Source organism: Suricata suricatta, chromosome 8, assembly GCF_006229205.1.
Source record: "Suricata suricatta isolate VVHF042 chromosome 8, meerkat_22Aug2017_6uvM2_HiC, whole genome shotgun sequence".
In the NCBI taxonomy this organism is placed as follows: Eukaryota; Metazoa; Chordata; class Mammalia; order Carnivora; family Herpestidae; genus Suricata; species Suricata suricatta.
Window position 1 is genome coordinate 59,531,124 of NC_043707.1, and position 15,010 is coordinate 59,546,133.

A 15,010-nucleotide genomic window follows, 5' to 3' on the forward strand; every position below is an offset into this window, starting at 1 on the left:
TCTAATGATTTAGGGCGAACGCATATAGATGTAGACATAAGGGCCACAAAGACCACAGTGGCACTTCCCATGGCTGGAGATAAATGTGGCAACAATGGCTGGACCCAAGATACAAAGACAAACTGAAGGGAACCACTGTCGCAGGAGCTATGCCGAGATTTCCAAGATTCTTAATTTCTGGGACTTGTTTTTATTGTTTTCAATTTTAATATTATAATATTCAAAGGCAACTAAATGTCATAGTTTCTCTGCCCTAAGACACTGGGAGGGAGGGAAACTGGTTAAGTCTGTGTCTTCTCAGGTTGAAAAGTGGTGGATTCATTACTATTCAGGCAATCACAGGACTGGTTTCAGAGAGAGCAAGAGCATATCTGGTAACAATAATAATAAAGCCTGCTTTGGAAAGAATCTTTGAAATATAATAAAAGGTAGCTGGAACTAAAGAAACTACCAAGGTGAAAATGTGGGCATATCCTTAAGTAATACTCAACAGAAACACTAGAATTCCTATGCATACATAGCAGATTCTGTGATTTCAGTGACAGAACAATACTTCTTTCATTGCTCAAAAATGTAATTATTTCTACCTTAAAATGTTGTATTAATAGCCTCACCAAGTTCACTTTGACTCAATTTATTCATTATTTAGAATTTAATTTTACTGTGTATGTAGGGTACCTTGATAAATTAAAGAAATAAATATAATAAATAATAAAGAAATAAATAATAAATATATAAATTTAAGATGCAGTTTTAATTTTATTGTGTATGTAGCATATCTTGAGAAATTGAAAAGATAAATATATAAATTTAAGATGTAGTTCCCTCTCTTACAACCTTCTTTGGGAAACAAGGCTTAAAACATAAAAAACTGAAAAACACGACAGTATAAAATAACTTTTGCCCTAGCATTTTCAGGGAAGGCAAATATTGCATAGCATTTGTGAGCTCCACTTGTTTAATAATGGTGACATGATGGAGCAGCGTTTTAGAAAAAGAGCTGATGTATCAGTGGGATGGAATGATTTGTGGAAGAGGTAACAAGAGGTTGGAAAACTGGTTACTTGGTTTTGCAGACAGGACTTGGTCTTTGAATAGGGTGCTAACTATGAAAATAAAAGGACATGGTATATCAAAGAGAACACAGAAAAATATCCATAGTCACAATTACTGATTGCATAGTGAGGATAAAAGGGATGGATCCAAAAATAGATTTCAACATGACTGAATATATATTATTGTAAGAAGTAGGGAAGAAAAGACCAGGAATGCTGCTTAGGGGAGAGAAGGTCTGTGGGGAGCGGCAAAGATTCAGCTGCTTGGCCATTTGCTAGCCGGATATGTCACTCCCTGAGAGGAGTTGCAGAAATAGGCAGGGGAGCACCACTCCCTGTCAGAGAAGCCAGAAAATCAAAGATCAACCGCCTGCAGGCAGGGTAGTATCAGCCCCTCAGGCGCTGTGCTAGAACACTTTAGTCTGGTTCCTCTTTACTCCAGCCTTAATCCCTTAACCCTGTTTCCTAGCAACCGACCTAGGTCAGCTGCCTTGTTTTCCCGCCTTGAAACCTTTATAAGATAGGGTGTTTTCTCAATAAAGAGAGAGGCTTGATCAGAAACCCTGTGTTGTCTTTACTCTCTGTGCGTCCCCCTTCCTGCCCTGTCTTCTCTCCCTCCCTCAGGAAAAGAACCCTCGACGATTCTCTGCCCTGCTGGCCGGGGCGGAACACGACAAAGGTCAATGAAGTTGTTTGGTTTGATGTAATTGGATGTTGCTATTAAAATTTTCTTTTAATGTTTATGTTTGAAAAAGAGAGAGTGAAAAAGAGAGAGCGAGAAAGAGAGAGTGAGCAGGGGAGGGGAAGAGGGAGACGGGAGACCCAGAATCTGAAGGAGGCTCCAGGCACAGAGCCTGAACACACAAGTGGTGAGATCATGACCTGAGCTGAAGTCTGACACTCAACCAACCAAGCCACCCAGGTGCCCTGAAAGTTGCTATTGAGAGCCTGCTAGAAATATTCAGTGGAATGCTAGAAACACTGAACTGTCAGGGAAAAAAGGGATTGATATAAAGTAAAAAGTAATCAGGAGAGAGTAACAAACTACACTCAACTTTAAGAAAGAAAAGAAAAGAAGCCTGGGTGGATCAGTTGGTTAGGCGTCCATCCTTAGCTCAGGTCATGATCTTGGAAATTTGTGAGTTTGAGTCCCACACCTGGCTCTTTGCTGATAGCCTGACAGCTCAGAGCCTGAAGCCTGCTTCAGATTCTGTCTCTCTCTCTGCCCCTCTCTCACTCATGCTTGCTTGCGCTGTCTCTCTCTCTAAAAAATAAAAAAATGAACATTAAAAATTTTTTTTAAAAAAAGCTCATGGAAGTCTTTTCTGTCAAGTAGCAACAACTCAGAGTAAAAATGAAATGAATAGCTGTTAATGACTAGTAACATATACATTTCTTTATTTCTCACAGCACAAAACATTTTGTGTTGAAAGTGAGACTGTTTTAGAAAAAAGTCATAAGTACGAATATCTAAATATCTAAAACTTATTGAGAGCTTCTTATGTGTTTAGTTTTGTAGAAAGTACAAAAGCTAAAAGACAAGAATGCAAAAAAGGCAAACATTCTTTTTTTCTCAAGGTACAATCTACTTAGCTAACAACCACCAAGTACTAACTATGAACTAAGCATTGTCTAAGTGCTTTACATGTAGTATCTCATTTAATCCTTGTGGTAGGCACTAGCATTGTTTCCATTTTACAGATGAGAAAAACTGAGCCATGAAGCACTCACTCTAAGATTGTATAGCTAGTCACTATAACCCAGCAAGTCTGGTTCTGAAGCCCTTTTTTCTTCAAGTTTATTTATTTATTTTTAGAGAGAAAGGGGGGGAGGGGCAGAAGTTGAGGGAGGAAGGGAGAAAGGCTCTGTGTTGCCAGCACAGAGCCTGATGCAAGCTTGAACCAGCGAAACTGTGAGATCATGACCTAAGCAGAAACCATGAGTTGGATGCTTACCTGACTAAGCCACTCAAGCACCCCTAGGGCTCATTCTTAATCACAACAAAAAGGATTCACAAAACACATTGTACTAATTACTTAAATAAGGCAAAATATTCCAAGAGCCAAGTAAGTGGAATAATAAATTAATGCAATGGCTATCTAGGGGACAAAGAAATAACTCTGAAAATTAATAGTGAAGGAATGTTTTGTGGAAGATGTTAGAATTGATTTCATCCTTAAAGATGGTTTAGATGGACAAAGAAAATAAGGAGTTGCAAAGGAGGCAATGATATATGGGATCTTATATGAATCAGAAACACGTGTATGATAAACCAAATTTCCTGGACAAAAATCCAAGAAAATATTTCCAACCAGGTGGGTTAAACTTATAATTAAATATTTAGTTCCTATATCCTGTCTTACAACTACTCTAACTATATAATATTTTATTACAAGTTCTCTTTGTAGGATAAGACACATATGCAATGAAACAAGACTTCTAATTAGATGAAAAAGGAAGATGAATGTATTACAGTTACAATCTAGTCCCATTTGGGGCCCAAATAAATCTTCCCATTTAGTCTTCAAAAAAGCCCTATGAATTAGACAACATTATTCACATTTTATAGAGGCAGAAATTGGAGCACAGAAAAGGGAGGTTACTTGCTGGAGATTCATGAATGACGAGGTGGGAGAGCCACAATTTGAATCTAAGCAGTCGAATTCTGAGCCCAGACTCTTATCCATAAAGAAGACACCATATGACCCTACAAAACCCTCCAAAGGCTTAACTCTCCTTGCATTTGCTTACCTTGAAGACCTGCATATTTAAGAGATGACCAGTTTGGGATGTCATAACACCCTCCACCATCTTCTTGTTCTTCCGCTTCACATCGGTAAAGTACCTGATTCAGCTCAGCCAAAGTTAATTTAGAGGCAATACTAAGAAGTGGAAAATAAAGAGAACTCATTAAATACAGTAGAATTTCACTTGCTGCCAATAAAACTAAAGAGGAAAATCTGAATCATAACCATGAAGTGTCTTAGCAAAATATGTCTTAGGAACTTGGCATTATGACATATGTTACAAACAATATACATTATAAATAGTAATTAAAGGATAAATCATGCTAAAATTCAGTAAGAAGTAACACTTCTTCCAAGCCAAAAAAAAAAAAGTCAATTGCCGAATTTTATTACTTAGAGTATTCTAGAAAAATTTTTTGGTTGCTACAACCTTTTTCTCACAAATTTACTTTTTTAATCTTTCTAGTTGGGCTTAGTTTTTTTCTTTTCTTTATATCCTATGTGGGACATCAATAGCTTTTTATGATAATTATCTTAAAATCAAAATACTTGTCAAAGACCAGTAAAGAGAAAATCACAAGTCGCAGTTAACCGCCTTAGAAATCACTTCTGATCTCCCTCCTTTTCCTTTTCTCCTTTTCTCAAGTTGCATTGTCCTTTAGCTGGGTTATGCAGGAAACCAGGATTTTCTTAGATAAAGATGCTTCTTGAGAGTAGTCAGAAGGAAGGTGTCTATCATGGTCTTGGTTTCCCTTTGTCCAGGCAGCAGTGAGACGGCATAACCGACTACACCTGAATATAACCAAAACTCTACTTTCTTGCAGTTCTTACTGTTCAGTCATTTCATTTTACCTAACACATATTCTCTTGATGTACTTCCTTCCTTCTCTTTTAGTTCCGTCTCAACTTAGAAAATCATCGTTGGCTGTGCTTTGTTTCCCATCTCTGCCTAGACTCTGCCCTCATAGCCAGGACTGACTTTTCCTTCGTCTGCAGTTTGTGAATCCAGTTTGACCAAATCAGTCAGCAGCCTCAGTACCAACTCCATTCTAGGGCAATATTTTTCAACATGTAGCCTGTGAACTTGCATACGAATGCCCTAGAGCTTATTAAAATGCAGATTTCTTGGCCTTGCCCCAAGATAAATTGAGTAGGTCTGATTTATAAGCATTGTGCAGAAACACAAAAATGCTTCATCATAGTTTTTTTAGAATGCAACTACTTTTCTAAGAATAGTTTGAATTAAGAGTTAATATCCTTAATGATAAAAGCTCTTATAAAGACAAAAAGTTGAACACAAAAGAAAAATGGACTGGTACATAAAATGGTATTTCACTGATAGCCAATGAACAACAAAAAATTTAGCTTGGGGTGCCTTCAGTTGGAAGAGCATGCAACTCTTGATCTCAGGGTCATGAGTTGGGGACCCGTGTTGGGTATAGAGATTGCTAAAAAAATAAACTTAAAAAAATTTAGCTTAACTAATATTTAAAACGAATTAAGATGTCACTTGAAAGTAGTATATGTTTAACAATTTGATCAGTAATAGCTGACACTCATCGATCACTTATAATCATCTTACAATTACTGTTCTAAGTGTTTAAAAGAGGCACTATAATGATATCTATTAGATTGCTTGCCCAAGGTCTTACTTCTTACAGCTCTGAGAGTCTGAAATTAGATTGAAATGCAGGTTGGTTCTATATTCTATGCTCTTAACATTACCTCTTAACAATGAATTGGTAACAATGTCAGGTAATGGACACCCTTACAGAGAGCCGAAAGTATTAATTAATAAAATCTTTCTAGAGGAGATTTGGCAGTTTTAAAAGCCTGATATAGCTGGATATAGCTGAATGAAGAAATTACATTTCTGGAAATTTATCCTAGTCCTTACGACAGTAAACATATACTGACCATTTATTATGTGCCATTAAGTGTTAAGTGCTTGCTATGCATTATCCTATGTAATCCTTACAAAATTTAAGAAGTAGGTACTATTATGAGCCCAGTTCTTCAGGTGGAAAAGTTGAGATGAAGAAAATATAACCATATTGTTTAAGATTGTATTAGGAATGGTGAAGCTAGCGTTAAACCCAACTCTAAATTTCAAAACCCAAATTCTTTGGTATTATGTGGTACTACCTAGCAAGGGAATAGTTAGGGAATGACTAAGAATTTATGCAAAGATGAATGCAAAAAAAATGTAATAGGGAATTATTAGAAGTAGTTTAGATGTCCAAAACTGGAGGCTAAGTAAATAAATTTTGGCGTAGTCAAATAATAGAATAATATACTCTCCCCCTTTTTTAGTGTTTCAAGTTTTTATTTAAATTCTAGCCAGTTAGCATATAGTGTATGTTAACTCTAGTAGGACTAGAATTTAGTGATTCATCACTAACATGTAATATCCAGTGCTATCACAACAAATGCCCTTCTTAATACCCATTACCTATTTAGCCTTCCCCATCCCTCACCCACCTCTCCAACACAGTCTCATTTAATAAATGATGTGGTAGAGAATACGATGTATGCAATTTAGCCTCAAACAGTTCAGAACAATTGTGTGCATGTGCATGTGTGTGTGTGTGTGTGTGTGTGTGTATAGAGATGTATGTATGTATCTGTTTGCATGCATCCACCTACTGCTACATACAGAGAGTGCATGAGTGTGAGAGAGTGCACGTGCAAGCACACACACAAATGATAAAGCCTTAGGACAAAATGTTAACAACAGACGATGATGTTACTAGTAGTCCTTGGACCACCGTCTGAGTGCAATGATACAGAGGACTCTTAAAACTGCTTAAATCAGGCTTGTGGTAACTGATCAATTATTAAAATGGCAAATCTCCATAAACTACTTACACAGCAAAAGGAATTTTTAATATAGGATCTGCGTTGTCAACTGCAAGGCTTCCAGATTTAAAGTGAGGACTGAATTGTGTCAGATGATTTCGAAGAATTCCAACAGCGACTTGTGCATGTGGATCAAGACTAACTCTGAAAATGTTAATTAAAAAATGGTTACTTTTGAGGAACGATTTATTCCAAATTACCAGAACATGTAATCTATTTTACAAACAAAGGGGCATCTGGGTGGTCAGCTGGTTAAGGTCTGACTTCGGCTCAGGTCATGATCTCGCGGCTCACGAGTTCATTGAGCCCCGCACTGGCTGTGCTGACAGGGTGGAGCCTGGAGCCTACTTTGGATTCTGTGTTGCCCTTTCTCTCTGCCCCTCCCCTGCTCACACTCTGTCTTTCTCTCCCAAAAATAAACATTAAAAAAATTAAAAAATAACACCCCTCCCCCCAAAACAAACAATGTCAACAGTTTGAACTCCAACATACCTGAATATAATAACACTCCCTGGAGACAAGTTTTCAAATTCTATTTCTTGAATATATTCATTGGGTCCTTTTGTGGCAACTCCAGCTTGTTTCACAATTCTACTTTCATTAAGCTTGAAAAAAATTGTATAAAACCATTTAAGAAACAATTCTAATGTCCTTAAAATGTTATACACACTAGTAAGATGAGAGTCCCAATACCTGAATATGCTCTCTAATTTCTACTGTGATATTTGGCATTCCATTGATGAAATGCTTATCCTTCTGATAAGGTTTTGTATTTCTCTCAATAGTTCTAGCTTCAAGAACTACTTCTTCAATTTTGCCTAGAAATATATAAAATGTTAATGAAATTTCATATTAAACCACCTGAAATTAGGAATTGGTAAAGGAATTTTAAAATCACTTAACTTAAAGTTGAATATGAAATATCAGTCTGAGAATAGATGATTCTACCCAAGATACATTTTTCACATGATGTTTTTGTTTTTAAAATCAGAAATTAACAAAGATTTATTTGAAAAGAGATCATATTCAAGTAATAATGGCTTAGCTCTTAGAAATAATATATAACCTTCCTAATTGTGAGCAGAGAGAAAATAAATCACTTAAAAGACTTATATTAAAAAAACGAAATTTTCAGAAATACAAAAAGTAAGGAAAAATTAAAAAACCCAGGTCCTACTTCTTAGCTTAAGAAAACATTACAAACATGTGCCTTTTATTCTCCTTCAGAGGTAAACACTATCTACAGTTTGGCGATCACCGATCCTGTGCACTTTTACTACATACATATGTCTGTTTCTTGAAACAACATATATTGTTTTCGTATTTCCAAGTTTCATTAAAATAGATTCAGATTATCTACATGGTTCTGCAACTTGCTCTCCACTAAACACCATATATTTTAGATTTGTTCCCACTGCTACATTAGCTGCAGCTCATTTGTTTCAGATGGCAAATAGCATTGCACTGTATGAATATGCCAAATATATTCTTGTACCTGTCTTCTATTGAAATACCTGAGAGTTTTATTTTATTTATTTTTTTAAAATAGTTTATTGTCAAATTGTTTTCCATACAACACCCAGTGCTCTTCCCCACAAGTGCCCTCCTTCATCACCACCACCTCTTTCCCCCCTCCCCCTTCCCCTTCAACCCTCAGTTCATTTTCAGTATTCAATAGTCTCTCAGGTTTTGCGTCCCTCTCTCTCCCCAACTCTCTTTCCCTCTTCCCCTCCCCCGGTCCTCCATTACGTTTCTCCTGTTCTGTTAGACCTATGAGTGCAAACATATGGGATCTGTCCTTCTCTGACTGACTTATTTCACTTAGCATGACACCCTCGAGGTCCATCCACTTTCCTACAAATGGCCATGAAATATCTGAGAGTTTTATATGAGAGAGATATACGTAGGTAGAAGTGCTGAGTTAAAGGACATATAAAACTTGAATTTTATTATTGAAATAATTTAAGCTTTAAGCCATTACTCTTATAATAAGTAACAACACCCTTTGGATCCAGAAATTCTACTCTTGAAATATATACTAAGAAACTGTTCAAGAAAAAATTATTCTGAAAAAATTATTTCTAATGTATATTCAAAACTTAAATAAGGATACTGCTAAACATGAAAAGAATATTAAAAATAGAATACTAACATAATAAGATATGAAATATAGAACATAATGAAAATCACAGTTTTGTGAACAAAATGGGGACGTTGTAGTAATGATTGGCGACCAAAATAAAACCTGAGATAGTACTATACACACTGATTGCAGCCATGTAAAACTGTATATGTATATTAGCAACCATTAGACAAGATTACTGAATATACACTTGCAAATAGTTAAAAATAACTAATGAACATTTAATATTAAAACTATTCAGGTTGGTAATTTTTAAAAATTGGAGTCATACATATTTACTAACTAGCTACCAATATAGAATATAATTATTTTTATAGGACTCTTCATCTACTTTTATAATTGATAGACTGGGACAGTTTTAATATGCACAGGAGAATGTTTTGCTAGAATATATGCTAATAACAGTAAGTAAGGAGATAAAATACACACGTCTAGAAAGATAAATGTAGCAATAATAAGGATACATCTCAGGGATACATTTTATAATTGTCAAAGAGAGATATGGGAAGACTATAATTGCTGTATGTTCACAAAAGAGAGAAATTACTGAGTATTTAGAAAAGGTTTTTCAAGGGAAGTGGAACTTTAGTTCTTGAAAGATATGAAAAATACATATATATGGGTGTTAGTAAGAGAACCTGAGGATCAATGAAAATACCTATTTGGTTGAAATAGTCAAGTGACACAGGGCTAGGAAGGTAATTGAGGATAGATTATGAAGAGCCTTAAATATTAAACTATTTTTCACTTGGTTTATATATATGTGTATGTATATACATGTACATTCACAATTACACACTTAGATACAATTACAAATATACACACAAATACATGAATATATACATATATTTCCTGGGTATAAAAGAAATATGTAGGTTTTATACAAGTTAGGAAATACTGGAATGTATTAAGATAAAAATAAAGCTAATTCACAACTCAAAAAATGTTAATATTTGAGAATACTTCTGTCGAGGTTTTGTTCCATGTAAATTAATTCTTTTCTTCTTTTCTTTCTTTAAAGTTAGTTCTATACCCAACGTGAGGCTTGAACTCATGACCTGGAGATCAAGAGTCACATGTTGTACTAACTGAGCCAGCCAGGTACCCCAAGTTACCCAAAATTTCTAATACTTTTTCTCAACTCCAGCTATACCTGCAATATGTTATAATATATGCTATATAATGACAATTTAATATGACATAGTATGACTGAATATAACAAAGTGTTATAATCACAATAACATTTTTAGATTGCATTACCAGGGATGCACATTTGAGGCACTTCTTTGCTGTAAAATGAAGTCTTAGGATTCCTGAAAGCAGTTCTAGACACAGACACGACAGACTGATGAATGCTGGGTGAATGCCTTGTTACTGCCACTATGTCTTCATCGACCTGATCCACATACACCTGAGAAACAAAAGGGGAGAACAGATTAGCGCTCAAACTGGAATTAACTCAAATTAACTCAAATTAAACCTTAAGAAACTTACAAAAATTTAGTTTCTTGCCTGAATGAAACCCTTGGCCCCAAGCTCTTGATGAAGTTTATTGATAGCACATCTGGCTGCAATAATTCCACTTTGGAAATTAACTTCACCTGTATTTGATGGAGATGCTCCAGGGTTCCACTTAGTATAAAACCGTTCTTCAGAAACCACTGAAATCTGAACAAAGTTAAAAATTAGCCATGGATACATTCTAGTCATAATGAGAACTTTCAGTAAAAATGCTCAAAGTTGTGGCCATTGTGGGTTTTAAAAAACCGGTACATAAACATACCTGATGAGGCACTAATTCATCATAGCCTTTAGTACTTCCACTAGCACAACATGCCATAGAAACAATCGTGGTACTTGGGAGAGCATCATATTCTGACCTGTGCTAGAGCACAATAAAAACACAACAACCTAAAGTTCATTTTCTTTTAATGCAAAGTGAAGTAAAGGATATATAGTTATATACTATAAGACACTGATATGCTTTAAAACAAATAAAATATTAAAAAATTATGTGCCACAATCACTTATAAATCTAAGATATGATTTTGAAGTATGTGGATATTATTGCCACTAAATATCAGAAAACTAAATATCAAAACATTTACTTATTAATTTTCCTTTTTCAAGTTTTTATTTAAATTCCAGTTAGTTAACATACGGCATGTAATATCAGTTTCAGGTGTAGAATTGAGTGATTCATCACTCGCATACAAGAACTAGTACTATCCCAAGTGCCCTCCTTAATACCCATCACCTGTCTCATTTAGCCCATGCCCCCACCTACCTCCCCTCCAGCAATCTCAGTTTGTTCTCTATACTTGAGTCTGTTTTATGGTTAGCCTCTCTCTCTCTCTGTCTTCCCCTCCTATGGTTCATCCCTTATATTTCTTAAACTCCACATGAGTTTAGCAAAATAAGTAAGTACAAGAAAGGGATTAGATGCTTACCACTATAGGACACTCGTTATCGTGGGTAATATCCATAAACAGGGCATGTGCAATAGCTGGCATTAAAGGCCTCAGACAGGGCTGAACGAAGGATCCAACAGGTTCTCCTCCATATCTATAAACTAATCTGCCTTCTTCGTGGCTATTATATGCACTCATTGCCTCTGCAAAGCATTACAGAATATTTTACCAAACTTCATTATTACTGTCCAAGAAGAGGGTAGGTTTCTTACCATAGCTAACTTTCAAAAAAAAGGCCACATAAATATTATAAAAATAAAACTGCTTTAAACATTTAAACACATGCCTCTTTGTTTAAGTGAGAAAATAGTCTTCTCTATAACGTAGCCAAAGAAAAGGCTTATGTAGATAAAAGGGAACATATGTTGTTTATTAAGATGCTGGTTATATAAATCTATGGAAAAAACCCTAAGATTGTATCATCTATCCAAGTAGGAGATGAAAGACAGATTTATATATTTTCAAAAATGAAAAATACTTTTGTTCATGAGTCATCAACTCACCCTACTGGTCTTTCAATTTAAAATGAGGGGGGCCTGGGTGGCTCAGTTGATTAAGCCCCTGACTTGGGCTCAGCTCATGATCTCATGGTTCCTGAGTTTGAGCCCTGCCTCAGGCTCTGTGCTGACAGCTCAGGGCCTGGAGCCTGCTTCAGGTTCTGTGTCTCCTTCTCTCTCTGCCCCTCCCCTGCTTGCACTCTGTCTCTCTCAAAATAAATAAACATTGAAAAAAATTTTTTAATGAGATATTTTGCTGCAAAGTGGAAAATTTCCCTAATAAAAACAGACTGAGTTACAGAAAATTTTATATAGAGTATTTAAAGGAACATTAACTATGTTGAAAGTTACTAAACATTGTATGTGAAGCTATTAAATGTTTTTAATCTATTTAAAGAAAAAGTAAATTTTTAGATGAGAAATACACTTCAACAAGCCTACCTCTTATTAGGGAACTAATGCCCAGTCTAGTAACAAAGACATTGTCCAGTTCTTCACTTCCTGTGAACAGTTCGGCTACTACATACAAATTGGGCTGCAATTTCCTAGCAGCATCCAACATGTACTGCAAAAAACACAGTCACAAATGTAACACAAAGAGAAAAGCAAGTAGGGGAAGAAAAGGAGGCAGGGCTAGGCATAGATTTGACATAGGAAAATATCGTGGAGCAAGACAAAATGGAAATCCAGGAAGAATTTCCAAATAAATTTAATTGTACATATGTAAGAAAACATAAAAGAGACCAGTACACACAGGAAACAAGAGAATTTATAAAGAGAATAAACCAGTTAAAAAGGAAGATTAGATTTTACAAAGATATAGAGACACAAGGGGGGGGAAGGAAGAAGAAAAATGTTAGTGTCATATTAAAAAACTTAAACCATACTTCTGTGATTCTGCTAGGCTTTCCCCCCATTTTACGTGTCTTTTGTTTTTAACACTCTAACCAGACTATTAATTTGCAGGCAGTTGATTAAGCCATCACTGGGAAATTCCCTGCTGGTGAATCATTTAGCTACTGCAAAGACAGGTCTGACCAAACTGAAGCTAGCTTTTCCTACAGATGGTAATAACTCTCAGTCAGAACTTTAATCAGGTCCAATTTTTTTCATATAATATTTGTAAAAAGGTTAATAATTGAAATTGTACTAACAAGTAGAACCCTAGATGATTTTATAACTCATAATTAAGCAAACTGAATTTTAATTTTCTGTTTTGTCATAATAACAATCTTAGAAATATATATATTTTGCTGTTGCTAAACGTACAATAAGAAAAAAAAAACCTTTACTAGTTTTTTGAGCTAAAATCTGTGCTACCACATTAACTAATGTTCACTAAATTCTTCTAAATCAATTTTTCATCATAGGCCTTGAAACATATTCATTATAATATGGCTTTAAAATAATAGATATTTTCCAGATAAGCACACATTCTGAAAGAATGTGTCACTACGAAGTTATTAGAGGTCTTATAAACAGGATAAAAACTGTGTTTTCAAAACTGTATTAAGTAGAAGATAATGCTATACATTTTTGCACTGTTTCAGTTTCTGTAAAAAAGCCCAAAGAGGAATAAACAACCTTTATGTTTACACTTACATTTTTATAAACAGTTGAAAATTGAATCAAAGAGGCTAAAACTAGCTTCACTGTGCTGTAATTAGTGCTTAAATACATACTACGTAACAAGTGACTTCACAGTATCTATTAATATATTAAAAGCAACCTAAGAATAACAAAAATAAGAAAAATTGAAATTTACACACCCTTAACATATTAAGATTATTTAAAAGTTAATAGTAAAATAGTAATAATATTTTAATAATATACATGACACTATGGTTCCGTATATTTTATCGGAGACAATATGATCTACTTCCCTAATTTAAATGAAAATATTAACCTGCCAAACATTTAATAGCCCCGTATTCCGTAACAACTGCTTCAAAAGATTCTGTTACAATTGTGAAATTGGGCCAAAGTGTTAAATACTCCCACCAGATCAATGCTGGTGTCCATCTGGAGCAGTATTTGCATGTTTTATTTAAGGAAAGTGAGGAAAGAACACTACATTTCTTTTCTTAACGCAGATGAACTGGTTTTCTGTACCTCGGCCACATGGAGGGGTGTGGAGTGGCAGTTGTCAAGACGCACTCCCTGGAAATAAGTCGCAGTTATTTCAGTGTATTTTTTCATGTGTGCCCAGAGAAAAGGACAGTCCTCTGGTTTATTCCCATAGCGTAATTTGACGCTGTCTCCCCAGCAAATAAGTTCTCTCCTTAGATAAACATCTGAACCTGTTAAGAAAGGAGATTGCTTTCAGTGGTTCAAGAAATAGAATAAAAACAATTACTTCAACGATACACTTACTTTTAAATCAAACATTTCCATCACAAACCATATACTGGTTAAAATTATGTCTAAAATGATATCGTTACCTAAATTTATAAAGTTTTAAACAGTTAAAATTATTTTATATCTCATATCTATTTCGCTAAGATTCTAGCTTACAGTCTCTTCTAAAAATGTGTGCTTAATGCCAAAAATTCAAGTTGCTTTTGAAAGGGAAACAGTAATAGTAGTATCATAGGCCCTTTGAAGATAGAGCTCTACCAAAAACTTTAAACCTCCCTTTCCACCTTGTTTCTCATTGTTGGCAATAGGTTACATTACAACCAGAGCATAGAGCAAATGCCTTTTTTCATTTAGAATACCTAGAAAGGACAAGACAGAGATAACTTAAACCCAAGGTATGTTCTTTTTTTAAAAATGAGATTTTTGAATTAAATTTAATGTCATTAAAACAGACTTCTAAAATGTTAAGAAACCAATATATTGATGGGTTTCCAGCAAAATACTTCCTGGCAAAGAAAGAGGTGTAGGAAAATAAAACGCTAGGAGAGAGAGGGAACCTAAAAGTTGATTCTAGTGTAACTACTATTCAAATACCTTAATACCCCTCTGGCTACTGAGTGAAAATCTCTCTTAGGGCAATATAATTGTAATAGCAATAGTTTCAAATGTATTTTAAAAATGTAATAGATTAAGTTTTTAACCAAATAAAATCTTATGCAGAACCCTAATATAAGTTAGACAAAACCCATTCTAGTTGAGCATATGAGGACAAGGAGGGGAAGAAGGGGGAAGGAGAAGATGAGTCCCATTTTCTTGTCAATCCCTTCTCTTCTCCCTCAAACTGTATGGCACCTCTGTGATGAAACAGTTTAAGAACCAT

General features: G+C 35.0%; 1 protein-coding gene across 1 annotated transcript in view; it reads right to left on the reverse strand.

The window, feature by feature from the left end:
• Positions 1-15,010, reverse strand: part of AGL (amylo-alpha-1, 6-glucosidase, 4-alpha-glucanotransferase) — an 83,784-nt gene that overhangs the window by 32,489 nt on the left and 36,285 nt on the right. The window contains exons 12-21 of the mRNA XM_029949043.1: positions 13,885-14,072; positions 12,214-12,337; positions 11,255-11,418; positions 10,588-10,689; positions 10,317-10,472; positions 10,065-10,215; positions 7,355-7,479; positions 7,154-7,266; positions 6,671-6,805; positions 3,807-3,937 (exon numbers count right to left, since the gene is read on the reverse strand). Coding sequence (XP_029804903.1) covers positions 3,807-3,937; positions 6,671-6,805; positions 7,154-7,266; positions 7,355-7,479; positions 10,065-10,215; positions 10,317-10,472; positions 10,588-10,689; positions 11,255-11,418; positions 12,214-12,337; positions 13,885-14,072 — 1,389 coding nt within the window. The remainder of the gene's footprint in view (positions 1-3,806; positions 3,938-6,670; positions 6,806-7,153; positions 7,267-7,354; positions 7,480-10,064; positions 10,216-10,316; positions 10,473-10,587; positions 10,690-11,254; positions 11,419-12,213; positions 12,338-13,884; positions 14,073-15,010) is intronic.